The sequence below is a fragment of the Fusarium venenatum genome (assembly GCF_020744135.1).
Source record: "Fusarium venenatum strain MPI-CAGE-CH-0201 chromosome Unknown EDB82scaffold_1, whole genome shotgun sequence".
Lineage (NCBI taxonomy): Eukaryota > Fungi > Ascomycota > Sordariomycetes > Hypocreales > Nectriaceae > Fusarium > Fusarium venenatum.
The window spans coordinates 1,510,416-1,537,442 of record NW_027072129.1 but is presented as its reverse complement, the minus strand read 5'-3'; the positions used below and the strand labels follow the sequence as shown (position 1 = coordinate 1,537,442).

General features: G+C 49.0%; 10 protein-coding genes across 10 annotated transcripts; 7 read left to right on the top strand and 3 right to left on the bottom strand.

Moving 5' to 3' along the window:
* Positions 1-3,361: 3,361 nt before the first annotated feature.
* On the top strand, positions 3,362-5,522 carry EDB82DRAFT_549745 (beta-lactamase/transpeptidase-like protein; the record flags this gene model as incomplete). Its single annotated transcript, XM_065609557.1, has 5 exons — positions 3,362-3,483; positions 3,582-4,596; positions 4,687-4,941; positions 4,992-5,106; positions 5,164-5,522. The coding sequence occupies 5 exons, from the start codon at positions 3,362-3,364 to the stop codon at positions 5,520-5,522; spliced, it is 1,866 nt and encodes a 621-aa protein (XP_065465332.1).
* Positions 5,523-5,587: 65 nt separating this feature from the next.
* On the bottom strand, positions 5,588-7,037 carry EDB82DRAFT_483044 (voltage-dependent anion channel). The gene has a single exon (XM_025731969.2). It carries the CDS (start codon positions 6,895-6,897, stop codon positions 5,668-5,670), a length of 1,230 nt encoding a protein of 409 aa, XP_025590941.1. The 5' UTR covers positions 6,898-7,037; the 3' UTR covers positions 5,588-5,667.
* Positions 7,038-7,041: 4 nt separating this feature from the next.
* EDB82DRAFT_570409 (heterokaryon incompatibility protein-domain-containing protein) lies at positions 7,042-9,885 on the bottom strand. The gene is made up of 3 exons (XM_025731970.2): positions 9,184-9,885; positions 7,170-9,135; positions 7,042-7,123 (listed from the first exon to the last, which is right to left on the bottom strand). Exons 1-2 carry the CDS (start codon positions 9,647-9,649, stop codon positions 7,376-7,378), a joined length of 2,226 nt encoding a protein of 741 aa, XP_025590942.1. The 5' UTR covers positions 9,650-9,885; the 3' UTR covers positions 7,042-7,123; positions 7,170-7,375.
* A 10-nt stretch (positions 9,886-9,895) lies between these two features.
* Positions 9,896-12,445, top strand: EDB82DRAFT_483042 (DNA glycosylase). The gene has a single exon (XM_065608204.1). The coding sequence runs from the start codon at positions 10,197-10,199 to the stop codon at positions 12,063-12,065; it is 1,869 nt and encodes a 622-aa protein (XP_065465331.1). The 5' UTR covers positions 9,896-10,196; the 3' UTR covers positions 12,066-12,445.
* On the top strand, positions 12,446-14,901 carry EDB82DRAFT_455296 (DNA repair protein endonuclease SAE2/CtIP C-terminus-domain-containing protein). Its single transcript, XM_025731971.2, has 2 exons — positions 12,446-12,625; positions 12,677-14,901. The coding sequence occupies exons 1-2, from the start codon at positions 12,538-12,540 to the stop codon at positions 14,659-14,661; spliced, it is 2,073 nt and encodes a 690-aa protein (XP_025590943.2). The 5' UTR covers positions 12,446-12,537; the 3' UTR covers positions 14,662-14,901.
* An 804-nt stretch (positions 14,902-15,705) lies between these two features.
* On the top strand, positions 15,706-18,766 carry EDB82DRAFT_470076 (uncharacterized protein; the record flags this gene model as incomplete). The annotated part of the gene is made up of 5 exons (XM_025731972.1): positions 15,706-16,467; positions 16,516-17,328; positions 17,388-17,494; positions 17,543-17,705; positions 17,753-18,766. 5 exons carry the CDS (start codon positions 15,706-15,708, stop codon positions 18,764-18,766), a joined length of 2,859 nt encoding a protein of 952 aa, XP_025590944.1.
* Positions 18,767-19,171: 405 nt separating this feature from the next.
* On the bottom strand, positions 19,172-20,039 carry EDB82DRAFT_483037 (cytochrome b-c1 complex subunit 7). Its single transcript, XM_025731973.2, has 3 exons — positions 19,947-20,039; positions 19,685-19,847; positions 19,172-19,559 (listed from the first exon to the last, which is right to left on the bottom strand). The coding sequence occupies exons 1-3, from the start codon at positions 19,955-19,957 to the stop codon at positions 19,464-19,466; spliced, it is 270 nt and encodes an 89-aa protein (XP_025590945.2). The 5' UTR covers positions 19,958-20,039; the 3' UTR covers positions 19,172-19,463.
* A 1,908-nt stretch (positions 20,040-21,947) lies between these two features.
* EDB82DRAFT_542839 (mitochondrial carrier domain-containing protein) lies at positions 21,948-23,237 on the top strand (the record flags this gene model as incomplete). The annotated part of the gene is made up of 2 exons (XM_025731974.1): positions 21,948-22,404; positions 22,462-23,237. 2 exons carry the CDS (start codon positions 21,948-21,950, stop codon positions 23,235-23,237), a joined length of 1,233 nt encoding a protein of 410 aa, XP_025590946.1.
* Positions 23,238-24,384: 1,147 nt separating this feature from the next.
* EDB82DRAFT_483030 (thioredoxin-like protein) lies at positions 24,385-25,679 on the top strand. The gene is given in 3 exon segments (XM_065608203.1): positions 24,385-24,927; positions 24,940-25,158; positions 25,209-25,679. The coding sequence occupies 3 exon segments, from the start codon at positions 24,747-24,749 to the stop codon at positions 25,523-25,525; spliced, it is 717 nt and encodes a 238-aa protein (XP_065465330.1). The 5' UTR covers positions 24,385-24,746; the 3' UTR covers positions 25,526-25,679.
* A 323-nt stretch (positions 25,680-26,002) lies between these two features.
* Positions 26,003-27,013, top strand: EDB82DRAFT_483025 (uncharacterized protein). The gene is made up of 3 exons (XM_025731977.2): positions 26,003-26,215; positions 26,354-26,850; positions 26,903-27,013. The coding sequence occupies exons 1-3, from the start codon at positions 26,015-26,017 to the stop codon at positions 26,925-26,927; spliced, it is 723 nt and encodes a 240-aa protein (XP_025590948.2). The 5' UTR covers positions 26,003-26,014; the 3' UTR covers positions 26,928-27,013.
* The last annotated feature ends 14 nt before the right edge of the window (positions 27,014-27,027 follow it).

Sequence of the window (27,027 nt, the reverse complement as noted above, 5' to 3'; positions counted from 1 at the left end):
AATGAGTTAGCGCTTATTGCTTGAAGTGGGAATCGGAAACATACTCATATGGCCCTCGCCTATAGTCAGATATGTTAGTCCAGAGAATTCTAGCAATTGTCAGAGTGAGTAGCTTACCACCACAGTTGTAGCTGAGAGGTTGATTAGCATGTTGTTCTTCTAAGAATCGAAATAACTTACCACTTGGCGGGACCCTTGGTGGGGCAGTCGCGGGCCTGGATATAATAGTCAGTATATAATAGAAATGAGCTGAGGCACTCATCGTACCTGGTGAGCGGTGGAACCGCCTGAGGAATATTAGCATAAATTCAGACTTAAGGTCAAGATAATGAATAGCGAGATGCGGTATGGGTACCTCAGCCGAGTCCGAGGGTCCGCATCTCTATGCCAAGCCAAAACTGCCCTAACGCAAAGTCACGGCACGAGACCAGTTCGGTGCAAAAGGAAGTCAAAGGCAAGCCACAGCACCAATGTCGCTCTATGAGCTCCAAAATAGTGCGCCACTTCTTTAGACCGAGACCAAGTGCGACGACCCGTAAAGGCAATTTGGCGTGCAATATGAGACTGGTGTAAGGAATCTGACTTACAGGAGTAGCAAGCGCCACGGGGCTGCTGCTGCTGCTGCTGCTGCTGCTGGAAGGAATCCATTTTGAGAGATTGAGATGTTGTGTGAAGGAGTTTCTGAGGGTTTGGAGTTAGTTGAGGAATCAAAGGTCGAGTTAAAGCTGTAAAAGTGCTGAAAGAGCTAGTGCAGTCAACCGGCGCCAGCACCGTTTGAGGCAAGAGATAAACGAGGGGCAGACGAGTGGTGACGGAGAAGAGAGGGGAAGAATGAGAGCCTTGTTTATGCCACTGAGAAAAGGCAACTTTTCTAGCCCGAGGCAGCAAACGAAGAGCCATTGTGGATACGATTCACTGTTTGTTGGCTTTTGCAATTGAAGCTGTAATGTTGTTGAAAACCTGATTCACTGTTGAAACCAGTGGCTGTTGTTGCTAAGTCCACACAGAGTAACAGAAGCTCTCGAATCCACTCTAGATGGGTCTTGAGAGCTGAAAGTGGTAGGCGGGGGCGGGGTGCAGAGATTTCTAATGGCGGGCAGGTATGGGAATTTTCTCCCAGGATTTTTTCAAGCGAGCAAAGTTCAAAGGCAAGCCCGTGCAAGAATAGCAGAGGTGGGCGTTGTAGGTGAAGGAAAGGTGTTGAAATACAACATAACAAAATTGAAAACATACCGTAAAGTGGAATTTGTCTGAGGTTGCTGAGGAAAACTTCAAATCAGAGGATTCGAAGAAGGTCGTGGGTTGTGGTGATGTGTGAAGGAGAGAGTGAGCCGAATCGAGTTTGAGAGTTGAGTTTTGATACGCTTTGACGAGTTGGGCTTTGAGCTCAGGTTTTTTGCAGGAGCGGGTCAAGGGTCACTTTGCTCCCCCAGTCCCAGTGCATTTCTCAATCCACAGTGGACTCGCTTACAGGGCACAAATCGTTGGTCCTTCCGCTGCAGGTCTTGTTATCCGTCCCTTGCAGCGCATACCTCCACTAACAGAGCACATCTATCAGTATAGAAGAGCTAGATCTGACACTGTGTGATCAATCACACGACCATTTCTTTTCTACTTGACGTCGACTAATATGTCTCTACCCGAGTAAAATGATTCAGGTAGATTGGAGTGTCATTGTGTAAAGAGAAGATTGGCTCGGTTATCGAAAACATCATCTTCCTTGAGACAGATCCAGTAAGTGGTGCATACAGCTTCAGTCTGACAAGGCGTTTATCGTCAGATACCATCTGAGTTGGCGGTTACACGGCGTCTACTACGAAGCACAAGCCTTGTTGAAGTTGTACCAGATGATGCAACGATCTAGAATCGGAGTTGAGATGCGACTGATTAGGCTATTGGTCCTTTGTATCACTTGGAGCTGTCCACGCTTGAAGCCTACTGACACTCTTACGGTGCCCCTAACCTGGGACTGTCTGTATTGACCACATATATGTGTTTGAAGTTTGAACCATCCATCAACTACAATACGTAAAGCTGAACTTATAGCCATTCCAAACCTTCAAAGCAAACATGAGACCAAAACAAGCATTGTCAACTGACCACTGTAACGTGATAAAATGCAGTTGCCCTAACCATGCACAATCAGGGCGAGATCGTCACAGACGGCGCGACCGCACAGATGGGGCAAAGAGGGACCGCTAACTTGTTCAAGCTTAGATTCGAAAGCTATAGCCTACCTATCGCAGCAGATCAAGATCGGCAAAACACAGGGTAACTTAACAACCTCACAACTAGCAACTTCACGACAAGCTCAAGTTGCCTGCTGGTCGATGAATACCATGGAATGTGTTTCCTCAAAGATACAGCCTCAATCTCTTGACATTATCTGATTTGATCACTTGCATCACAGCAAACATGCAGTACTACCAACAAATCGGAGAATTGTACTCAGTGGGAAGTCACATAGACACAACGCATTGTGCAACACCTTCGCTTAGTTTCTTCAATCACGACATAATCTGACAGGCACTGATACTTACCAACACGTATCGCTATGTCTCGCTCCCACTGATAGTAGTGGTGAGTGAAGGTATCAATTCTTGGTGTTAAATTGACCAAGTTGATTTTAGATATTGAAGGAAATTAAACAACACAGTAGGGTACCAGAAAGATAGCTTCTTGAAAAGATTGCCGAGACTTAATGGTTTCTGATAGTTTCTATAATTATGAAATCACCTAGGGGATATAACTAGAATATAGACAGGGAGTGTTATTAAGTTAAAGTTTGGACAATGTTTCCATCGTTCAAGAAACAACCAAATTGTGTTTCAAACAAGTATTTTAAGCTTGCTTAGTTGGTCCCTCCTTCCGGCGAACCAACGAGTAAGTTCGATTGATTAAACTCATCTGTGATTTAGTAGTCATATTAGAAGGTCAAGGTTGTTGTAGGCAGGACTATAATGCCTTCATTACTAGTAACCTTCCTAGAAGTCCAGAATATGCATTCGTCCGCCATGGCTTTTGAAATTTTGGAATTATTGACGGTATGCATCAGTTTCTGCAACCTTGTGCGTACGCTTATCAATCTAACTTTCAGTTTTACAAGCAACGACAGGCTTATCCAGGTTTATCCACTCTGACGATTCGAATAACTTTACGAGAATGGAAGACATTCAACATAAACTTTTGTGTCATGTTTATACTCCTCTCAAGCAATATGCGCAGTCGCCACGTTCCCAAACTCTGCTGTTTGTCAGGACAATCAAATAAATAGAATGGCTTGCGCCCAGGTTCCGTTCTTCTTTCCAACCTGCATCCAAAATCAGAGACACACTCATACTTACAATCACATAGAACCAAGATGAGACTCAAAATACTAGGATGCCTCTTGGCGTTTTTGCCTCTACTCCTTCATGCCCAAGAAGACGAAGACTTGCCAACACTCCACGAGATGCCCACGACCTCTAGTCCGACTGTAGCATGGTACATCGATAACAACGCAGCTTCACATACTAAGCGTGCAAAAGAGCTAAGAGAGGGTGGCTTCAGGCCTACGTCGTTGTGTGGCTACGGAAACCAAGCGAGACCCGATACACTACAACTTGGATCCACGACGGAACAACTGGCCATTCCTGGCAGATGGCATGGGGTTTGAACCTGAAAGCGTTCGACGAATGGGTTAAAAAGTGGGAGATGGAGGGCTTCCGGATGGCCACCCTCGGCGCGAATGGGCCAGCAGACAGAGCCGAATTCCACGGCGTTATGGTACTTCCCAAGCGCCGCCTCAAATGGGCTTACAAGTGCGATATCGAGGACCTCGACAAGTGGATAGCAGGTAAGGATGACAACGGTATTTCCAGGGTTGTCAGCTTTCGTATGTACGGAGAATTGGACAACAGAAGATATTGTGTTTTGATCCACGAGAACAGAGGCAACAAGCGTTGGGCACTGGAACATTCCGAGCCAGGCTTGATGCCAGACTCGACCTGCGTCTCCGAATTCAACTACCCGCATGTATCACGACAATTCCTACACCCTGCCAAGCTCTTTATGGCCGACGATGGTGTTATTACGCCCCTGATGGCTGACATGAGCATGGGAGGTTGGTCAGCCGCAATTCGCCTCAATCAATCAGCGATGGCGAAGGAGATCGATAGACAGGGCCATCAGTGGTTCATGCCAATCGACATACAAGGAGCCTCGGGTTTCGGCAAGACACAGTTCAACGCCGTCTTCGCTGAACGCACGAAATATCAGTCTCGAGTATGGGCGGCGCATGGGCAAACTTCGGGCTTCAGGAACAACGAGAGGGCTAAAAAGGAGTTGGAAAAAATCATGAAGGATTTCATAAAGCATAACGGCATTCGACAAGCCCAAATATCCATCGGAATGAGGGGCCACGCCTTCCTCGAGCGAAGCTACACATATCCCGAATCAGCTTACGGCACCGTGAAACCACATGATGTTTTCCTCCTCGGAGGTGTCAGCAAAATGTTTCTATACGTAGCCGTCGAATGGTGCGTTGATCAATTAATAGTTACATACGACACACATGTCTACAAGCCTCTGGGTTATCGCAAAGCCTTCGACAAGCGAGTAGAAGACATCACCATCCAGCATCTACTTGATCACACAGCAGGTTACGACCGAGATTAATCTGGAGAAGCCGCCTTCGAATTCGGCAAGGTTGGACTGCAACTACCGCACAATGGCACAGAACCCGCCACTCTTCACGACTTGATCGAATACAAGCTTAAGAGGAGGCTCGATTACAACCCAGGCGAACATATGGTTCACTCCCACTACGGCTCCCTACTGTTGGGCGCAGTAGTAGCGAACCTTACCGAGATGCCCTATGTGGATTTCCTAAAGAAACACATCCTCGATGGCCTTGGTGTGTCACTGTTCGAGACTGACTCAAAGGTTCACTTCAAGGATAAGGTTGTTCAGCAAGGTTTGCAGATTGGTCTCGATGCCAGATACCCCGGAAGGGGGAGTATGTGTCTGGAGTATATGGAGGAGACGGTGCCATTAAGGAAGAAACCGCCGCTGCCTTTTCTCTCCGTGCAAGCGCTACCAGTGTGATGAAGTTTGCTGCACGGCACTGTAAGTACCCACATAACCTTTCGCATTACGAAACAAAGCTAACATATATATCTACAGCCGTTGCAAGAATTGGTAAACGCAAGGATGGCTACCGCAGGGGAGGAATAGAAGGCGGTTACGCCTATGTCGAGACATACGGTGATTTCGACTTTGCCATTCTCTTTAACACAAGGGAGTTTGCTTCCAAGAATGCGGTTTTGGGCCTTGCTCACGACAAGATTCGGAATTTTATCGATCGAACCGTTGCGGAGAAAAAGTATGGTCCATTTACGCTCACCTGTAATCCTGGGCCCGAAATCTTCGACAAGGCTTTCCCTGGACTGGAAGGGGTACCCCTAGACTCTTTAGAGCATTTGCCCGATTGTACCCAGAAGGAATTGGATGAGATCATGCACGATAGAGAGGACCTTGATTAGTACAAATTGCGGTCTGCAAGTTATCGCGGGTAGAAAGGGGGATTGGGGGACATGGTAAAAGAGATGGGTTTGTCTAGATTGTCATTATTATTTATTATGGGTAGAAATATGCCTTCAATCTGTTATTTTTTTGTTACTTGCAGTCCTAGGACTCATCCCCATCCCGCCCAGGCCAAAGAAGCTTCTTGCGAACAACTGCTGATACCATTCCATACAGCACAACGAACCACATAATAACCAGCATTACCGTCATGACGCTTGCAACCCACTGAATTCCTTCACTCTCAAGCTCTTGTCCAATGTTTCCTGTAGCAAGGGTAAAACCGATGTTGGGGAAAACAAGAGCCCACCAAGTCATGCTAAACTGCAGCTTGCGCTTGAACGCAGATGACAGTACTGAAAGGAGGGCGAATCCAAAAAACCAGAACCCAACACACCATATCCATATACTAAGCCATAGCGCTATTATCCTAAGAACATCTTGTGCCATCGGATGCGTCGCGAAATAGCCATAACCTTCCGGAAGTGCCCTAGACATGCCAATGATGGCCACGGAGGTGTATCCTGCCGGACCGACAGCAATAAACATACCAGGTCGCATCGCTGGCGCTGGTAACCCATCTTGCATCAGTCTACCCACGTACAACGGGTATATGAGGAATGCAACAGTCCATCCGAGGCCCTGGAAAGTCACGCCAGCCACCAGCATCGACATTCGATGTTCCAAACTTTGCGTAGACATGAGAGATGACGCAAGGGTTCCGGTAAGCATAATTGGGAAGATGGGCAAAATCCAAGCGGGTGTCATGGAATGAATAGGAAGATGAGCTCCAGTAAAGAGGACAAAGTACTGGACTATAGCCGATAAGATGGTGACACCAGCATAGATCCAGAAACACACCCTTAGCGCATCAGCCAACCAGGGCCCTGCCGAAGGAACACCATAAGCACCTGCATTCGATATAATAGTCGCAATGCTGAGCAGAAAGCATGGAAAGAAGAGACTCTCAGTCGGGTGCATCAAACTCTTCTTCAGTGCATCCGGTGTGGTTGTAAATCGTAAAACAAGACCTGAGACGAGACATAGGAATAGTACTATTGTCAGAATATAGTAGATCTTCCCGATAACCTCCAGCCCTCGAAACTTGTGTGGCGTAGAATGCAGTAACAACGCGACACCACCCGTGCTCATAACAAAAGTTGACCAAGCCCAGGTCAAATGCTTAATGCGCTCTTTTAAGCTGACTTTTTGCGAAGACTTGAAGCGTTTTTGGCCGGCGACTCGAGTGTGGCCTTCTTTCCAGTTGTCGTTATCTATATCCTGGACGCGCTGTTTAAGGTCAAGACGACCATCTCCTTCAATCGAGAAGGACATTTTGAGCCAGGATTGTGGCTAAAGAGTCATGAAAATGGAAGGAAGGCAATAGATTCAGTGAAAATTATTATTCGAAAAACATGGTCGAGATCAAGTCTATGTAAGTGTTTGACATTCGATCCACTGTTTGCGGTTCACTGATTACGGCAGCGACTTGCTGATGGGTCATCATCACCAACCAACCGGAGTCCGTGTCTCGATCATATCGAAACTTAATATGTAAAGCCTCAATTTATCAGCCGATTGCCAAGCGATTGCCAAGATGTTTATACGATGCCTTCAATGTATGTTACGTGTCTTTGGGAGAAAAAGATAGAATCGCGATTGGAAAAATTGAAGATATCGTCATTTTCTATTTGGTGAGGTCCCACCATGAGTTCACAACTCCATAATATCAAGTCATGACGTGCATTATCCACCATTTGTAACAGTTCCACACAATACGCATTGACATACAGAACATCAGGGAACTCAAACTCTAGACGATGCGGTAGTTGTAATAACCGGGCCGATCTCCAACGCTGAGATACCCGTTCTCATCCGTAAGAGCGTCGAAAACACCAAAATCCCTAGTCTCTTTCCATGGGTTCATAACATCCTCTGTCAGCGAAACGTATCCAATTCTACGATACTCTCCCCTTTCTGGCCCCCTAACGAGAACCAACGTATGAGCGTTTGGATGTCCATTGAGGCCAATTCGACAATAGATGACAGCCAGGTAGACGTCGATTTCCTCATCAGACACCACCGAAAGAGCAGCGTCTAAATGAGCCATTGTCATTTGCATCTCGGCGCGTGCTTCTGCCGCAGCACCTGTGCGATCTGGCAACGATACGTAATTTCGCATGTACTGCAATTTGCCACCTGGCACAAACTCAGCAGCTTGTTCTGCAGTGAGACGATTCGAAAGGTCTATCAGCACCAGGCCGAGGCGGGCTTTGATCAATGGCCCATGAAATACCAAGTGGCCCCCAGACACGGGGCCAAACTCAGAGCTTACAGCCTCGACTGATGCCTCCAGGACAGTACCCACAGCAACCCATGGCTCTTCCTTCGGTAGGAGGTTGACATTTATGTCTCTCATGCTGACTGAAAACTTCCCATTCCAGTTCGGTGCTGGCTCAACTGAAGCCCAGGACCATGAAGGACCACGATAAAGTTGCGGTGGCAAAACTTTTCTCCCGTCAGTAACAGACCATAAAAGATCCTGTGGGATGACTTGGCGCCATATTCCTGCCAGGTATGAGCCAGGAGGGAGCTTTGCAAAGCTTTGATATAAAGCCGCGATCCCGGCAAAGGCTACCAGGCGATCGGATTCGAAGGTGAGATCCCGCGACGTGTATTCCTGCAATAGGTCATGCCATACTCGAGCAAGAGTTTCCGGGGACTCGTTTGTAAGCGAGTACAGAGCTCCAGGCGCCATAGCGTGAGCGTAGTTTCGATCGACATCAAAGTCATATGATTCGCAAGTCTCGTTTGCAGCGTAACCTTGAGACTTCATATTCGTGGCCGATGTCCACCAAAGTTGATCTCGGGCCACATGGATTGTTCTGGTTGATAAAATCCATTCCTGGAACGTCCAACCTCGACGAAATAGGGGCTTTGAAAGAACTTCGTCGCAAAAACCAGATTGAATTATAATTCGTATAGGCCCTGATGGGATTTCGTCCTCGAAGCCTGTCCATGATGGAGTGATCTCACATGGGTGTCTGAGCATTGTAGTCTGCTGCTTGAGCCCTGCGGCCGAATCCTCCGCAGCAGTAGCAGCGATGGTGACATATGACTGAGAATACACAGACGCCATACGCGCAGCTTCAGCTTGCCAGTCATCCTTGGAGTCCTGCACAATGCAGAGGGAATCTATCCACATGTACTCCATTCCGATGTCGTTTGCTAATTTTATGGCGTCTTGAAACGTAGCCGGAATAGACGCGAACGGAATGTTGTCATGAAATCCCGATTCCCGAGCTTCCAATAACTTAAGAGGCTGTACGGCACCCCAGCGATGAGTGAGAGCGGCATAGCGTGTCGAGGGATCAATATTGATGGAATCCACTAGTCTGACTTTAGGATCACCTCCGGGACTTGATGGTTGGCAATGAAGAAGCCTCGTAGGCAACTGAGGGCGAAGGTCTGAAGTCGCGGTTGATGATTCCAGCCAGCGGCGAATTCGTAAAAGTGACTGTTGCCGATCAAACATGGGTTTCCATATAGCCCTATCATCTTCGTTCCCAAGGTCTGCAGTCATTAGTTCTATTTGAATATAAACGAAGAAAACTGACTTACTAATGGCTTTAAACACCGTAAATCTGTGAAAGGTAATACCTTTCCAATTGTGTCCTGACCAAGTGACATAAATAATCGCAAAGGAGAATATACCAGTATGGGCTACTTGGGACTTGATGGTTGGGATGCCAATGAGATCCTTCTTCTTTATCTCGTCTAGACTTGAAGGGTGATATATAAACCCCTCAATAGTCAACCTTTCCCAGATCATGGCACAAAAGACGCATCTATCTGCCGATTCTTCCAAGTCTTGCAGACTGTGGTGAAGATATGGCGCTGGGGCTTCTTTTTCTGGATCTTTGTCCAGCCTGACTTTCCACTCGGTGTTTCCCCCTTTACCAAGGCTTTGGGTCATAAACCATGCGGCCTCACTGTCGACAAGATCATGCTGGACCAGAATATTCGAAGGCACATAGTGTCCCTGGAAGATGCCGACACATCTTGCGCAGAAAGTTGATGGTGGCATTATGGCAAGTCAATTCGAAATACTCCGAGATCAAGTCAGGGACTTGACAGGCTCAAGAGAGGAGGCAGAAGTCATTGAAGGCATGCCAACAGTATTTCTGGTTGACCAATGGATGCCCCTTGGACCCTGGACGCCTGCATCTGCAGGTCGCAGCCTATATGCAACATTTCGAGAGCATGGGGCTATTTAATGCCGGAGCCCGGAAGGTGCAATTCGAATGGAGGTCGTGATGAGAGTCGACATGGTATAATATTTTTATGTCGATGCTAATAGTTTCAGATCAGACGTCATTTGTCTTGCTTGGTAGGGAGGTCGCTTTTTTAGCTGCAGCCAATTTTAAGGCCTGTAGCGCCGGACTTTAGTGGGCAAACAGCACTACCGACCCTGGCGCCTGAACCTGCCTCAACACCAAACATTCTTATTGTGATCTTCCCCTATTTTCTTCAAACAACGAGGCTCAATCTGGTTCCTTGGATAAAATCATTCTTTGAAGCGCTGCTAGTCTTGAGAGTGTCTTGAATGTCGGTCGTCTCTATCATCGGGCGTTATGGATAAATTCCTTATAAAAGTACCAACGCGAACAACGCGAGCAAGTGCAGCCACTGCCTCACGAAAGATCACTTCTCAGCTGGAACCTGATGACGAGTTGGCTGTTCCTGTTGCGAAGCGCGCGGTGAAACGCCTTTCTCCTCGCCCAGACGAAGATTTTGACGCGTCTGAATCAGAAAGAGACGCGACTTCTGAAAAGGATATCAAGCAACCTGCACCAAAAAAGAGAAAAACACAGCCTTCAAGGAGTAAAGCTGAAAACTCCAAGATCCATGAATTCCTGTTTTCTTCAAACGGAGAGACAAGTCCAACGCCATGCACTCCTCCATCCAGGCAACACCAGATCACATATCACCGACCATTGTTGCTGAAAGAGTCCTCCTCTCGTCAAGCGCTTCTCAAATGGTTCGACGGTGTCAGCACCAAACGTTCAATGCCATGGCGCAAGGCCTGGATAAGTCCAAAAGACCACGGGCAGGATGAACTTCGGGATCTTTTAGAGCGACGAGCATATGAGGTATGGATCAGTGAGATCATGCTACAGCAAACACGAGTGGCTGTAGTCATCGACTATTGGAACAAGTGGATGGACAAGTGGCCTACGATTCATGACCTCGCTGCTGCGAGTTCCGATGATGTTCTTAGTGCTTGGCGTGGGTTGGGCTACTACAGTAGAGCAACACGGATTCACGAGGCAGCAAAGCTTGTGGTGAACGATCCGGCCATGAAGGGTCTGCTACCCTCTGATACCCAAAACCTTGAAGCCAAGGTTCCTGGTGTTGGGCGATATACTGCCGGTGCCATCTCATCTATTGTCTTTGGAAGGGCTGCACCTATGGTGGATGGAAACGTTTTGCGAGTATTAAGTCGGCAACTTGGACTGTTTGGCAACGTCAAGACGAACAAAACTGTCATTGATACGCTATGGGCTGCTGCTGATGCCCTCGTTAAGGCTATCGCGCGAGATGGAACCGATAAACAGGAGGACGAAGAAGTTGAGACAAGTGATCGACCAGGGAGATGGGGACAAGCGCTCATGGAACTTGGAAGTACTATATGTGTTCCTAAACCGAATTGTTCCGAATGTCCTATCACTTCAACTTGTCGCGTTTACGCCGAAGGAAAAACGCTAGTCTCAAGCAAAGACCGAGACGCAAAGATTGGAGATATCGAAGACTTGTGTGACCTCTGCGAATCTTTCGAAGAAGAAACCTTGGACGAGACAGAAGTCAAAGTGGGGGACACCAAAGCTTCGAAAAAGACCACAACTAAAGGAGGCAAGCAGATGACACTCTCGGCATTCGCATTCAAGGGGCCGACTGAAGACAAACCAGCTACGACCAAGGCAAAAGCAGCCATGAGTCCCCGCGATATGGAGACTGTTGTCGATCACGCGCGCAAATTCCCACTCAAGGTGATCAAAAAAGCCGTGAGGGAAGAAGAAACTTTGGTATGCGTGATTTGTCGAGATGACGGCCAGTACTTGATCCAGAAACGCCCAGAAAAGGGGCTCCTGGCTGGTTTGTGGGAGTTTCCGAGCCATATCCTCCAAGACGCCAAGGATAGCAGCACTCCAGCGAAGAGACGATCAAAAGCGCTGGCACATGTCTCCAAGCTTGCCAGCGAACACGGGGACAAAGCAGTGAAACCCAAGCATGTGGCCGAATTGGGCAGTGTGCCCTGGCTTTTTTCTCATATAAAACTTACGATGCACGTCCATCTCTTTACTATTGAGGACGGTGGTTTGGATGAAACCGATTCATTGACTAAGGATCGTTTGAGGTGGGCGACAAGTGAAGCTGTTGACGCAGAGTCGATGGGAACCGGGATGCGTAAGTGCTGGGCGCTTGCACAAGATCAGGAATAAGAAACAATATTAGTTGTAATACCATTTTTAGATGTACTATACCAGTCTAGAGTGTATAGAAAACTTATATGTAGCACGAGTTGGAGCATTGTTAACTACTAATACGACAAGTCGGCTTCCCTTGATCATGTCAGTGGTATCTGACTTGGTCCTGAACGTCCAATGACTATGTTAGTCTTGCGAAATAAAATGACCAATTAGTTCAATATTTTTCAGTATGACTCAACTCTAACAAAGCTAATTGCTATGCTTGAAAAAAAGATTCTGGTCATCATGATAACTGCCATGTCTCATCATGAGTTGTCAAGGTAATCACGTGGAGCCGTGCTGTCACGTCCAAAGTAGAAATCGCCGCGTTAGGCAAAATGTGGAGACGCGTTGACACTGCATCACGACAGACTCAGCCGTTACACATCATCCAAGTCAGAAAAAAGTCAATTCAAGATATGTTTAACAGTTTGTATAGAAAAAGATGACAAGTTGGTTTGCCTCAGGCCGTCCGGCCATTCTTGATGCCATTAACAGCGCCTGCGACTTGATTGATCAGCGAATTTCTTCAGGTACGTCACACTGACAATGCATGATGGAATATGGCTAACATCACGGTCCAGATCTTGAAAAGACAAAACAAGAGCTCGACAAGGCTCTAAAACAGCGAGATGACAATGCGGCTCGTATTGCTGGATTAGCGGATGAAAATGCCAGATTAAAGGAACAATTGCAGCAACAAGCATCTACCAAGCCTGCTGAAAGCACCGAGCAGACTCGGACGTCGCCTCCCCACAACCCCTCTGGAAATGCAGACGAAATAGACTGGAAGTTCGAGTGTGCTAAAGTGAGCCACAAGTTCAAGGCACTGTCGGAAACCTTCAAACAAGCAAAGGATGCCTTGCGTAAGAGGAAGGAAGAAAGAGACCGATGGTGCAAGCACGCCACCATGTTGGAGGAGAAGCTCAAAACGACAGAGAGAGAACGCGGTATCAATGTTACAGAACGCGAGAACAGAAACACCAGAGCGAAAACACTTCCCGCCCCAAGAACAGCAGAAGAAGCTGCGCCCAGTCCCGATACTAGCTTCACTTCTGAAGCTGGTATCGGTCAAGCCGACCTGGAACTCCCGCCCTTGGCTGCTGCCTCTCTACAAGACAACAACCAGCCACTTCCAGACACTACGGCTGCTAACCCCAGCTCAGACGCGACAGAGAGCGATACAGAGTCAAGGCACGATAATAACGAACTGCCAGAGTTGCCGCCCCAGAATTATGTCAAAATCAAGGAAGAACCATCATCCGATCCAATCGTCATATCTGAAAGACAAGTGCAGAAAAGGAAGCGCGACAATGATGATTCCAACGATGTACCTCTACAAAGGGTCAAAGTAGAGGAAGACGAGCGCTCCTCAAGTCCAATAGACCCCCTGGGATCTGTCCCTTTGCCTCCGCACGAAAGCCTGGACCTGGGAAGTGGTGTTTCCCCGCTGCTCTTGACACCTCGAAAATGTCGGGAGCTAGAAGGGTCGCAACGGCAAGAGAAGATTAAAAGCGAAGCATTTGCAACAGCAACGACAACTCCCCGAACGCTCTTCGTCAGGCCGGATCCTCCAGAAATATCTCATCCAGTCGGACGAACTTCCGCACTCACACCAATGAGCGTGAATCGTAGAGTGGTTCGGCCGGGTAAAGAAAAGCCCATCACACCCCTCAGAAAGGGGCTGGATCGGGGTATCTCAACCTTGGCCGATGACGGAGAAGCCTACAGGCAGAACAAAGGGGCGGGTGCAACCCCTAAGGGGAAGCTGGATGCGCTATTGAACCGTTCTGGTGCTCAAGATGCGCCTGCTGCTCGATTGACTCCCCGGTCGGCTGCGAGGCCAAACACCATAGCAGAAGATCTCGCTTTCCCAGGGCGGCGAGTACTTCCATTTGAAGCGGCGGGTCGAGCTAAAGACAGGCCTCCCGTTCAACAGATGCTTACGCCCAACCGAACACCAGCCGCAGCTTCTACATCCAAGGTTACACCGCAAAACGCAAGATCTCCGCTAGCCTCCAAGCAAGGAGCGCAATCGGGGCTGCGGCACAAACCACTTTCTCAACTGCGTCTGGATGATTTCAAGATCAACCCTCAGGCGAACGACGGGCATGACTTTGCATTTACGGACGTTATACGCGATAGGGACGAGAGGTCTCGAATGCAAGGATGCACCGAAATGCACTGCTGCGGAAAGAAATACCGGCATCTCGCCGAATCTCATCGTCCAAACCCTCCCCTCACAGCTGCCCAACGTCAAGAAGAGCAGAAGTTGTTGGAAGACTACTTGGGTGATAATGCATACAAGCTCGGAACCATGGACAAGAAGGAACGCGATGAGTTATGGGTTGAAGCCAAAGCCCAGGAGCTTTCCAATAAGTACAATACGCACCGATACCACTATTCAAGAATGCAAAGCCCTCCAGGATATTGGAACGCAGATTTCCCAGATACGCAAGAATTACAGCAAGAGAGATTAGAGGCTGCTCGGAGAGAAAAGCAGACAGTCAAGGATAGACATCGGGAGGCAATGAGACCAGGTGGTAGATGGCTGTTTCGTGATGAGTAAATTTGGCGGAGTTTATGATGTTTGAATTAGGAGTTTAGCGAGATTGGAAAATGTCGATATCCCAAGTTTAGCAATTGAAACAGCGTTTGAGTTGGCGTTTCTATTAGTCTTTGCTATGATGAGTCCATAGCAGTTCGATATGCCCATTGGAACTTGCTATAATCGTTGTATTCGTTTAAAACCCGGGCTACTAGGATAAGGATTCCATCACTCATAACCGATTCAACTCACACGTTTTACATGGATGTCACTTACAATATCGATCCAAGGCAGGGATCAAGATGAGCGATGCCGGGGCTTGAGCTGGCAGAAGTGGAGCACAGTGGTTCAGTGTGGAATCAATTTTCTGCCTCAGACAGCAACATTTGCCTCGAGCTTGTTGAAGGGTCTAAATTGTTGGTTGGCTCGTGCAGTGCCTGCTCATACTTTGCGGCTCGACTTTCGTCTCAGTGCGCTCATAGGTCATCAGCTCAGTACCAGACGCCAGACGCCAGACGCCGCCCGGCCTCAGGTTGGATAATTTTATTCTCCAATACCGCCCTGGCCTTGTGCCTGTGCTGCACCATTTTACGCTACGCCTACCTGACCTCACCTACCTCACCTAAACTATCGCAACGCAACTTCAAGCGTGCCCCCGTTTTGCCAGACGCAACTCGGTCAAATCCGCTCTCTTCTTCCTTCCTCAGTGCGTCTACTCTTCGGTTCCGGCCTTTCTTTGTTCTGGATTTTATTTGCTGCATTTTCACTTCGTCTTTGTGCTTCTGCTGTACGGCTTTGTTAACCCACCATCAGGCGCCTTTGTTCTCCTCTATCCCAACAGACGTTACCCATCTTACCTACTTTTTTTGCGGTCATATTAGGCCGTCTCGCTTTTGGTGTCGCGTCGCAACGTTTCTCACCCATCGCCTTTTGAAAACACCGACAAGCTGAAGCCCGACGACTTCGAATTTTGCTCTGTCCGCAAGAGCAGACTCACACGCTGTCTGCTCGGGTGTCGCACCAACTGGGCGACTCCCGTCCTCACTCAATCCCCAAGCCGGCACGATGAGTAACCGCCATCTGCCGGCTGGGCAGAATATACAGGGAGGATCTGGTATCCTAGGCACCGATATTGTCGGCGGTCCCGGAGGGCCTCGCCGGAGGCAGCCTCCTCCTCCCTTTGTTCCTCAGTCCCAGTACCAGCAGCAGCATCACCAACATCACCATCAGTCCGCAGCTCACATGTATAACAACTACATGAACTACAGCCAGCCGTATTATGGATACCCGCCGCAGTATCAGGGAGTTCACTACCCCAACACTCAGTACCCCAACGCGCAGTATCAAGGTGGACAATACCAAACTGGGCAGTTCCAGAATGGCCAGTACCAAAGCGCACAGTACCACAATGCCGGAATACCTTCACCCGGTGGTTATATATCTTACCAGCAGCAGCACTACGCACGATCGCCGCCCGCTATGAACCAATTTGTTCCTATGTCCGGTGTGAGCGTCCCTCCGAGTTACGCAACCCGCCCAGCTCAGCAACCATCTCCTGCTCTGCCGACTCCCTATCAGCCTCCTGCTCCGGCCTCACTTCCACCCCAGACTCCTACTTCAACCCACTCGTCGCAGATAGTTCCCACTCCAACTCCTCCGGTCCCGCAGGACACTGAGCCAGCTCCCCCCGCTCCTCCTGTTGCCCCTGCTGAGCCCCCACGAGAGCCTTCGCCCGCTCCTGCGCCCGCTCATGTTCCTTATCCTGCTCCTGCTGCTGATATTGTTACTGCCCTCGCTCCCGCTCCGAGAGAGCCATTCCGTGCACCTGTAAGTCTCGGACTTTCGATGTATCAAATACAAACTAACAACGCTCAGCTGCCATGGTACTCTCACCCTGACGAAAAGTTTCCAGTTCGAACTACAAAGTCTCGAAGATGGAGGAGGCGTCTCAATGCGGACAGTGCAAACGTTTCTCTACCAGCTATTGACCAACACAACGTTGCGGCAGAGCAGGCCAGTGTTCCCGAAGCTAGCTCTACAGAACCTTCCATCTCGGCCCCCACCCCCGCGACATCAGCAGCTCCATCCGAAGCTGCGGCAACTCCTCGCCAGTCTTCCGAGACTCCTGCTCCTGTACAGCAACGATCGCGCACCAACACTGCTACCAGCGCTACCTCGACTGCAACGAACCGACCTGCCACACGCTCCTCCGCTGCTCCCGCCCCTGCTCTTCCATCTCTTTCCAAGGCGAACACTAAGGATGCTAAGCCTGTACGTGCTGAAAAGCCGATGAACGGCGACGTAGCTACCGAAAGTGCCCCTGAGCAAGCGGTCACCGCTGAGGGTTCCGAGAAGCCCGCGGAGTCTGAGTCAGTCGCAGCTGAGCCCGCTCCTGCTGTTAAAGCTCCGCCTTCTAGTTGGGCGAAGCTCTTTTCGAAGCCAGCTGCTGCAGCTGCTGGAAAGACTGAGGGTCCTAATGGTGCTGCTCCTACTGACACTGTTGCTAATGGCCATGCTGCCGAAACTGTCTCGGGAACTCCGAACGGTGCTGCCCCGAGCTTCTCCAAAGTCAACGCCAACTCTGTTGCGGAGGCTATTCACACATTCCATGTTGGTCTCGCCGATCAAGTCTCGTTCCTCGAGCCCCGCGGTCTGATCAACACCGGGAACATGTGTTACATGAACTCTGTATGTCCTCGATCTTCTTTTCTTTCCGGAAACTTTAGGGCAGAACTAACAGGCTACAGGTTTTGCAAGTTTTGATGTTTTGTTTGCCATTTTATGATTTCCTCAGCCAGATCAGCAAGCGCGCTGTCCACAGCTTCAAGAGCGATACTCCTCTCATCGATGCAATGTGAGTACAATTCTAAACTACAAGGCTCGAAGTACTAATATAGGACAGGATCATGTTTATGCATGAGTTCAAGTCCATCAAGTCTGCTGCCGGTGTTGAACCTCTACGTCTGGCTCTAAAGAACGAGGAGCTCGAACGTTACGGGGAGCCTTTCACTCCTGAATTTGTGTACGAAGCCATAAGGCAGCTTCCACGTTTCGCTAGCATGAGAGTATGTGGTTTTCCTATCTAGCAAATAATCTTACTAACGAGATGCAGCGGGGTCATCAGCAAGATGCCGAGGAATTCCTTGGTTTCCTACTACAGTCACTTGATGACGAGTGCACTACAGTCCTCAAGAACTTTACCCCCGACGAAGCGGAGCGCCAACCTAGTGCTGGCTCTGATGCTGGTGGTGCTGACGATTGGATGGAAGTTGGCAGAAAGCAAAAGCCGGCTGTTTCTCGATCTTCCGGATCTAACTCATCTAGCCCTATTTCCAGGATCTTTGGTGGTTTGTTGCGATCCGAGTTTCGTGTCCCTGGCCTTAAGGATTCCATCACTACTGAGCCTTATCAGCCTCTTCAGCTGGACATTGGATCATCTGATGTGCGCAATGTCGTGGATGCGCTCCGGGGTCTTACTCGGCCTGAGCGTCTTCAGGGAGATTTCAACTCTTCTCGCGGCAAGGAGGTTACAGCCACCAAGCAGGTTTTCATCGAGTCACTTCCTCCTGTCCTCATCCTACATCTCAAGCGCTTCCAGTTCGACGCAGAGGGTAACGGAACTGTCAAGATTTGGAAGAAGATCGGTTATCCGTTGGAGCTTGAGATTCCTCGCGAAGCCTTGTCTCGGCAGAAACGCCAGACTTTGGGTGAAGAGGGAATGCCCAAGTATAAGTTGATTAGCGTGGTCTACCATCATGGAAAGAACGCTAGTGGTGGACATTACACTGTCGATGTGCGACGACAGGAAGGGCGCGAATGGATTCGTATCGATGATACGATCATCCGCAGAGTTCGAAGTGAAGACGTCGCTGAGGGCGGTGAAGAGGAGGAAGTGAAGGACGCTCGTAAGGAGGGCCCTACGTCGGGCAATCGATTCGGTGCTGTTCAAGACGACGACGCTGGAGATGATGACGGATGGAGCAAGGTCACTGGTCCTGCTGGAGGAGCAAAGAAATGGAGCAGCGTTGCTAACGGTACCAATGGCGCCGCCAAGCCCGCCAAGCCGATCAAGGATAACATCAAGGACAACAAGGTTGCCTATCTGCTCTTCTACCAACGAGTATAAGGGGTTCTCAAGCATCTTTTCTCGAAACTATGTATTGCTGTCACTGACAGCCCCATGCCCAAGTACAGGTCATGGAGAAGGCGACACGATTGAACACGAGCTTAACGGCCATATTTGGATGGGGGAAAGCACTATTTTAAGACGGAGTCGCATATTGGGTGGTGACGAATTAGGGAAAATCGGGATCCGGTATCTGCGGCGTATGGCGTCGAGGGTTGGATTCTTTCCCATGAATCGGAAAAAGGAAAGGAGGCGCTGGGGAGATGATGCCCGAGAGAGGCTGATCAGCCAGTGTGGAGCTCGTGTAAGAAGGGTTATGAAGGATATCTTGACGAAGACGTATTATAAACTTCTTCAACTAGATTTCCTGACAGGCGGCACAAGAGCTGACTGAAGATGGGCTTCTGGCGAAGTCTTTCGCAGTAGTATATTGTACATTACAAAATTGTGCAGGCATGCATGAGATAGCTTTTCATGTAAAAGAATTCACATGCGTCCAAAACCGGTCAAATGGCCATGATATGTGCAAATGAGTCAAGTCAGACGTCTACATAGGATACACGGGAATTGTCTAATCCGTTGAGGTGTAGCCACCATTTCTCTAGGAGGCAGGCAATTCCCTTTCAACCACCATCCTGCTACTGCTCTCCAACTCCTTCATTCCTACTGTCCTCCCAACCCGAGGGCCAAAAATAATTTAGTGCTTTCGGACGACAGCGATGGAGTCGAGCTCGTTCTTCTCGGCCTTCTCGGCGGCGACCTCTTCCATAAGAGGCTGAAGGTAGGGCTTGTCCTGTAGAGGGGGTGGCGAGTTAGTCGACGCTATTCATTCGTGATATATCGGGATCGTGAACTCTCTCTCCAATTGCTGAGGGGCAACCGGCAGAGAGAGTAATCGATTATAGGATTGATTCATACCGAGGCGGAGGTAGTCCACTGGTCCTTGGGGAGGAGCTTGTGCTGGTAACTGCACTGGACAGCACGTCGGATACGGTAGATGCGCTCGTAGGACTCGCGGTTAGAAAGACGCTTGAGGGCAGCCTGGGCAGTCTCGTTCTCCTCCTCGAGGAGATCGTCGTATCTTAAGAACCGCAGTCAGCCAAAACCATCCCAAAATTTCGCCGTTTCCATCGTTTCGAGATCCAATTGGCGGCGTAACAAGGAGGGGGAATTCGCATACTTGAGGCCCATCTGGCGGTACCCGGCAGTGTTGACGTACCAGGTAGCGGCGGGCTTGAAAAAGCGGGCGAGCCACGGCCGGCGGAGGATGAAGGGGGCGAGCGAGTACTTCATTTTGAATCGAGGAGAAGCAATTGACGTCCGGGGGTTGAAGTGTCGTCGTCGTCGTCGGTCGGAAATGGCGCGAATTGCGGATGGGCTGAGGCGAGCAATTGCAAAACTTCTGGGAGAGCTCGGGACGTCACGTGGTCTTGATGACCATTCCTTTGTCGTTCGCTGGCTGCGTTACTCGGGCAGAAGGGGACAAGATCGATGACTAAGGTTATTTTCACAGCCTCAAGATTTTGGGGAAGAAATGTGGCTGCTGAGAGAGAACTGTGGCGCAGCTGTATATGCACATGGCACTTGTGAGACAGTGGAGAATTACAATCAGGTGGGGGGTCATTTTTATGTCCCGTAGGAAACCGGTTCCGGATAGAACGGCCAAAGATTGTATGAATATGTAGCAGCAAGTAAATGGTAAGATATAAAGAGAAGATACTATGATACTGAGGTGTTATTCTATTTACAGCGTGTTTGTCATACAACCTCTTTACCTCGGACGAAATTCTACTCGATTATATGCAGGTGTCGTCATTCCATCCCACGTTGAACAAGGGTTCGATATCGGAGCTTGTACGAGAGACCCTACAGGCCAGGTACTGGACAGGCGAGTCGCAATCGCAGCTGTTCCAACGCTCGTGCTCCGATACCACATGCAGTAAATTGTGTATCTATGCAGGTCGAAACGTCTGCTTTTTCTTAGTGCTGTGTTAGTCTATGCTGCGTTATTTTGAAGATTAGTTCGTCTATCGTCTCCGCTAATACGACCGGCTTGCACCGGTGCAAACATGTCTAGAAAGGAATTCAGTAAGATAAACAGGGGAAATGCCCTTCTTTGTTCCAGAGAAATGCTCCGAGATGAGTGAGGCCAGCCAAGTAGTAAAGAAATTCCATGTGAAAAATAAAATGGTGAGCAGAACCCTGCAAGTGCCGATGGTGCATCAAATAACCAGTCAGAGCTCGCTTGTCCTAGGATGCAAGAAAGAATACCGAGTAGAAAGAGGTATTAGATCGGAGAAGAAGATTAAGAGAACAGACCATGATCTATTATGAGATGAACTTATAAGTCTTTCCTTCGCTTCATAATATTATATACAAGTTTCAACATCTAAGAATAACTTAATAGGTTTATGAGAGGTTTAATGTCAAGTCCAGTCAATAGTGTCTGGGTTTTTATGGCTCCCTTAGCCCGCCCCGTCTTGATTTCCTCCGCTGATTTCCATCCTCCGCTCTGTTTCGCCATCCAACGGCAAACTTGATTCTTCTTCCCTACTTCCTCTTTCTTATAACTTCACATATTACTCTTCACTCTCGGTCTTTTTCAGCCTCATTTTCCCTGATTTTTCGGCCCTCACCTCCCGCGTCTGCCTTTAACTTTCACCGGTTTTTCCGGTTCCAAGGCTCTCGCATTTTCGACTCCCAAAGTCAATGGCCGGCGCCATTCGCTGAAGTGGGAAGCGGTCGGTCACGGCGCGTGGGAGCGAGCGTTCGTTCCCCCGCAGTACCTTTGTACCGGCTGCGAAAGCTCCAACAGCGGCAGAAAGACGTCAGGCCTATTTTTTTTGACGGACGGGAGCCGTCTTGTTTTTTGGGGGTGAAAACGGTCCGGACATTGAGGAAACTCGACGGTTACGATATCAAAGGCTGCGGACAATCAAAGGCGTGCAGGAAGATTTATTGCTGGTGTCTCTTGGTCTCGGTTCCCGAAATACATCAACTTGACGTCTGCGACGGACATCTGAACAAGAAGAACTCGGCAACAGGCACCACCACGATAACCTATACGTTTGAGCGATAACAACGAACGCCGACAATATCAACTTTCATTCTTGATTGTTGATATCGCACAACGAATAACCAGGCGATAAGTAACAGGCGATCTCGATAGTGGACGACTAGGATGTCGTCAACGGACCAGGTTCCTCCCGAAGCTGCCCAGTCGCCGTCTTCGGACTATGCTACATCTTCCTACGGTTACGCATCCTCCGACGCCTCAATGTACTCCACGACGGTTACCCCAATGCACCGATGGGCACTCAACGCCTCCGACTCCCAGTTCAACGCTATTGCTGGTGCAGTGGGTGGTTTCACCTCAGGTGTTGTGACATGCCCACTCGACGTCATTAAGACCAAACTTCAGGCGCAAGGTGGTTACGCTGCTCTCAACAAGGGACGACATGTCGGCCATCCACAGCTATACAATGGTCTTCTTGGCTCGGGGAAAGTCATCTGGAGAGAGGAAGGAATCCGAGGCCTTTATCGTGGACTGGGGCCTATCATCATGGGATACTTGCCAACATGGGCTGTGTGGTTTACGGTTTACAATAAGAGCAAGGGGTATTTATCACAACATTATGGTACGTTGCCAGCCGAAATCGCATAAAAGAGATGCCATACTAATTATCCGTCAATAGACAACAGTCACATAGTCAATTTTTGGTCGTCAATCATAGCAGGCGCCAGCAGTACAATAGTTACCAACCCAATATGGGTTATCAAGACACGGCTCATGTCACAGAGCAACATTCGACACAACACCCAGGACCACCATTCCGCATACTATCCGAAAGCGACTAGCACACCAACAACGCGACCAACACTACACGACTGGCACTACAAATCCACACTAGATGCAGCTCGCAAGATGTACACCTCGGAAGGTCTCATTTCTTTCTATTCCGGACTAACGCCTGCTCTTCTCGGGTTGACGCACGTTGCTGTACAATTTCCAACATACGAGTACCTCAAAACCAGGTTCACTGGTCAAGGGATGGGCGAATCCAACGAGGGAGACAATAAATCCCATGTTTTCGGGATCCTGGGGGCCTCGATTCTATCCAAAATCCTCGCCAGTACCGCGACGTACCCTCACGAAGTTATTCGCACCCGTTTACAGACCCAACGGCGTCCGCTTGCTGGCGAGGAGTTCGCTCAGGGTATGGGAGTGACGGGTTCAGGCCCCCGAGCCCCTGCTGCGAAGCCCAGGTACCAAGGTGTCGTCCATACTTTCCGGGTCATATTGGCCGAAGAAGGGTGGAGAGCATTTTATGCTGGACTAGGCACCAACATGATGCGAGCTGTTCCAGCAGCGACAGTTACCATGTTGACGTACGAATATGTTATGAAGCAACTGTACCACACCAGGGTTGAAGCACGGCATCTTTTGCTGGATCCGCCAGCAGAATCATAATCATCCGATAGCTGTTATAAGTTGCGTAAAAAGCGAGAAATCACTGGAGTTGCAAGGGATTGGAGAAGGACTGTACACCTGGGTTCATGGACGGAATAGGAGACGGAGCAAGGCTGAGATACCCTTCGTCAACTGTAGGCTAGACAAATCTTGGGTTCCTATCGTTGACGCTTTTCATACACAGAGCAATGTACACAGCAGGCGCACACGGCTGCAAGCCCCTTTATCTTTTTGGACAACAGAGACATTGAGTTGCAACAAGGGGCTGACGAGTTTTGGGCATGGCGAATTTGGTGCAGCGCTGGCATTAAGAGGAGTTTGTTTTCATTTTGGTTGAGAAATTAGACAACAAATCATAAAAATTACGATATGCCTTTTAAAGTCAATGCGACCAGCAGGTGGTTGATTCGCTCCTTGCGCCGTTGTATGCTCCAGGTGATTTTCGACTTATGTTGAACCACCTCTTGAAGTGCGTTCACCATTAGCTGGCAGCCTTGATGAGCGCTATTAAGATGTCAGCTGGGAGATGATGAAGATAAAGGAGTCACATACTGCTTGTTCACGGGCAGTGTGTATAGATGAGCGGGTGTATCTACAGAACGTCAGCTTCTTAACCACTCCGATATTTAGTACAGCTTTATGAAACAATGCAGCAGTATTCCTTGGAGTGGTATAAATTTAAGAGATAAATAAGTAAAAAGGAATATCTCAAACACTGCATCTTGAAACAACACGCCACTTTCTACTCACACGAACAATACGCAAGCCATTGTAAAGGCAGCCCCTGGGGCCATGAATTTCTATTACATACTGTCAGTCCAAGAAATCTAAAATACTAGAAATAGTCAAGTCATACTCGAGGATTCATATTGCAAGTGTTTGCATCACAGGTTGAATGTTGCACGTCAATAATAACTTGATCGTCTCATCTTACACAAAGTAAACGGATGATCTCGGCGAGTATTCTAGTGATACCCATTAGTTGCATAACTGCAATTGATGAATAACCTCTATCGGCTCCAAGCTCCACTCCAAATCAATCATCTAAGCGAAAATGAACTTGGCCCGTGCATCTTCCGCTGCCGAGCAATTGATGGTCCAAGCTCCCGGAAGCTTGTAAGGGCCTGGAACAGGCTCTATTGGTCCCCCAGATGAGACGTGCCGTAACTATTTGGGGGGGATGAAAGGCAGACAAAGGCAGGCGCATCAAATGCGACAGCAACGGACAGGGCCAACCCAGTCCTGGTCTGGGTACGGACGGTAGGTACTAAGCCTCTCTCCATTTCCCTTTCTCTTCTCCTCCTCCCAATGCCCAGCCTTCTTTGTCTTTTCTTTTCATCTCTTTCTTCTACCTTTTTTTTACTTTACGCGTTTTCGTAGTGTTCACGCGGTAGTTTTCCTCGCAAATTCGTCTCTGTGTTTTGCAGAATACAGCATTGCCTTGACTTGTCGCATACGGCGCATCGCATCGCATCGCATAGACTCTTTCTTCCCCTTCACAACATCACAATGCCTGTCGAACTTCGTAAGCGCAAAGCGCCTGCTGCCCCTCCCCCTCCTCCTGTGAAGAGAAAGGCCACTGGAAAGACCGGGAAAGCCGCCAAGGTGAAGGAGGCTGCTGCCAAGGTCGCGGAGAAGGAGGAAAAGCCTAAGAAGGCTGAGGAGCCCAAGGAGGAGCCCAAGGAGGAGCCCAAGGAGGAAGCTAAGGAAGAAGAGAAGTCTGAGGAGGATCCAAAGACTAAGGAGCCCAAGGCCAAGAAGTCAGGAGGCAAGCTCGAGGTTGGCGACGTTGTGGACCTTGATGATTTTGGAGGCGAAATTGAGACCAACGATGGCGACAAGACTACCTTGAAGAAGCTCGTTGATGAGAGCAAGTCCGGCGTCGTTCTCTTCACCTACCCCAAGGCATCCACTCCCGGCTGTAAGTTTTCATTACCTTTCCATCTGAATTTCCATCTGACTCTTTCGCAGGCACAAAGCAGGTCTGCTTCTTCCGCGACTCATACGAGCCTCTCATCAAGGACGGCCTGGCTATCTACGGTCTCAGCACCGACTCTCCCAAGGCCAACACGACCTTCAAGGAGAAGCAAAAGCTTCCTTACCCACTACTGTGTGACCCCAATGCTACCCTCATCGGCGCCATCGGTCTCAAGAAGGCTCCCAAGGGAACGACGCGTGGTGTCTTTGTGATTAGCAAGGAGGGCAAGGTCCTCGTTGCTGAGGCGGGAAGCCCACAGGGTACTCTTAACCGTGTGCAGGCTCTCGTTGATGAGTTGGCTAGCAAGTAAAGGCATTGGCACGTATATAGGCAAGTATTTTGCGCGGAATTCTTTATGGGTCAGTAGCAATCGGGATTTGTTTTAGTAAAGTACAGTGCGTCTGGAATTGGCCAGATACTACAGAAGGTTTATAGACCATAGTAATTATATGAGTGATACTAGACTTTTTGAACATTCCTGTTTCTGAATCTCGGATGAAGAAACTGTTCTAAACTTTATTAAGTCCTATCGAAAAGTGTTTAAAGCTCCTAGATTTTTTGCATCGCATACGTTGACCATTTATGTTGCACAACTGCTCGATGGTTACACGTCTGGGTGTCACATTACAATTACCTATACTGTATCAACACTATAAAATAAATTGAGCTTGACCAACAACAACACAAAGAAACATATTGTACCGCATTTATTAAAGTTCAAGTTTTCAATAAGGTAATTCATTATAAAGGTACAAAAACAACTAATGTTCTCGTAAAGTCAGAGTTATTCCATCAATCAATGCAACTCCTGCAGGGTAACCAGCATCACATCGGTGGAGCCTCGGATAAACCCGCCAGTCAGCCAATAATCACGACGGCATTTCAAGTTGGAAACGATTCCATCACTCGAGCCTCAACGACAGCCTTCATCAGCCTACCAGCCGCCATCATGTCGTCCCAAGCGGCCAAAGCCGCCAGCAACGTGGTCAGCATCGCCAAGGTACGAACTACGAACATCGCCTCGGATCCAATGCCTCCCAATCGCCTCTCGACAACCGCCCCTACCTCCGAATTCACTCGCACATCATGAAGCCCGTACATGACATACAAGCCGCTAACTGAGCATCCACTCATACAGAAGCAAACCCTCCAGTCGACTGGTATCTGGGAGGCCTTCCGTCGTTTCCTGGCCATCGACCCTGAGCGCTCCAACGGTGTCCCTCTGAACCCTCACTTCCGTAACCCTCCCCCCGGCGCCAACGACCCTCTCCAGTACGACGACCCCGTTACGCTGCCAGCTGGCGACATCGCCGACAATCCTTACTGGAAGCGCGACAACCGCCGCGGCTACCCCCAGCTCAGCGTCGTCGACCAGTCCCAGTTCGCCCAGCTCCTTACCGTTGGTAGCGCTGAAGCTCCCAAGGTCGATCTTATCGGCGAGGCTGGCGAGAAGCAGCTCGTTGCTGTGAAGCAGGAGTCCGAGACTGGCCTGGCAAAGGCTCTTGATAAGGCGGGCAACGCGACTAAGGATGTTTTTGTCAACGGCATGCCTCCTCTGCCCAGCGGCCAGACTCTGAACACTGGAAAGTGGGATGTGCACAAGTACGAGCTTGAGGAGTCATCTTATGGTGAAGGGTACGTTTAACGAGTGAGACAATATGTCTGGAGAGACACTAACTGTTCGCAGATACCCTTGCAGGTCATTCAAATAAATTAGAAGCGAAGGAAGATGTGTATACAAATTATGAGGTAGTGAGGGTATAGAATTTCCATTGACAGCAGATGACTTTCTTTTTTTCACATGAGTACCGA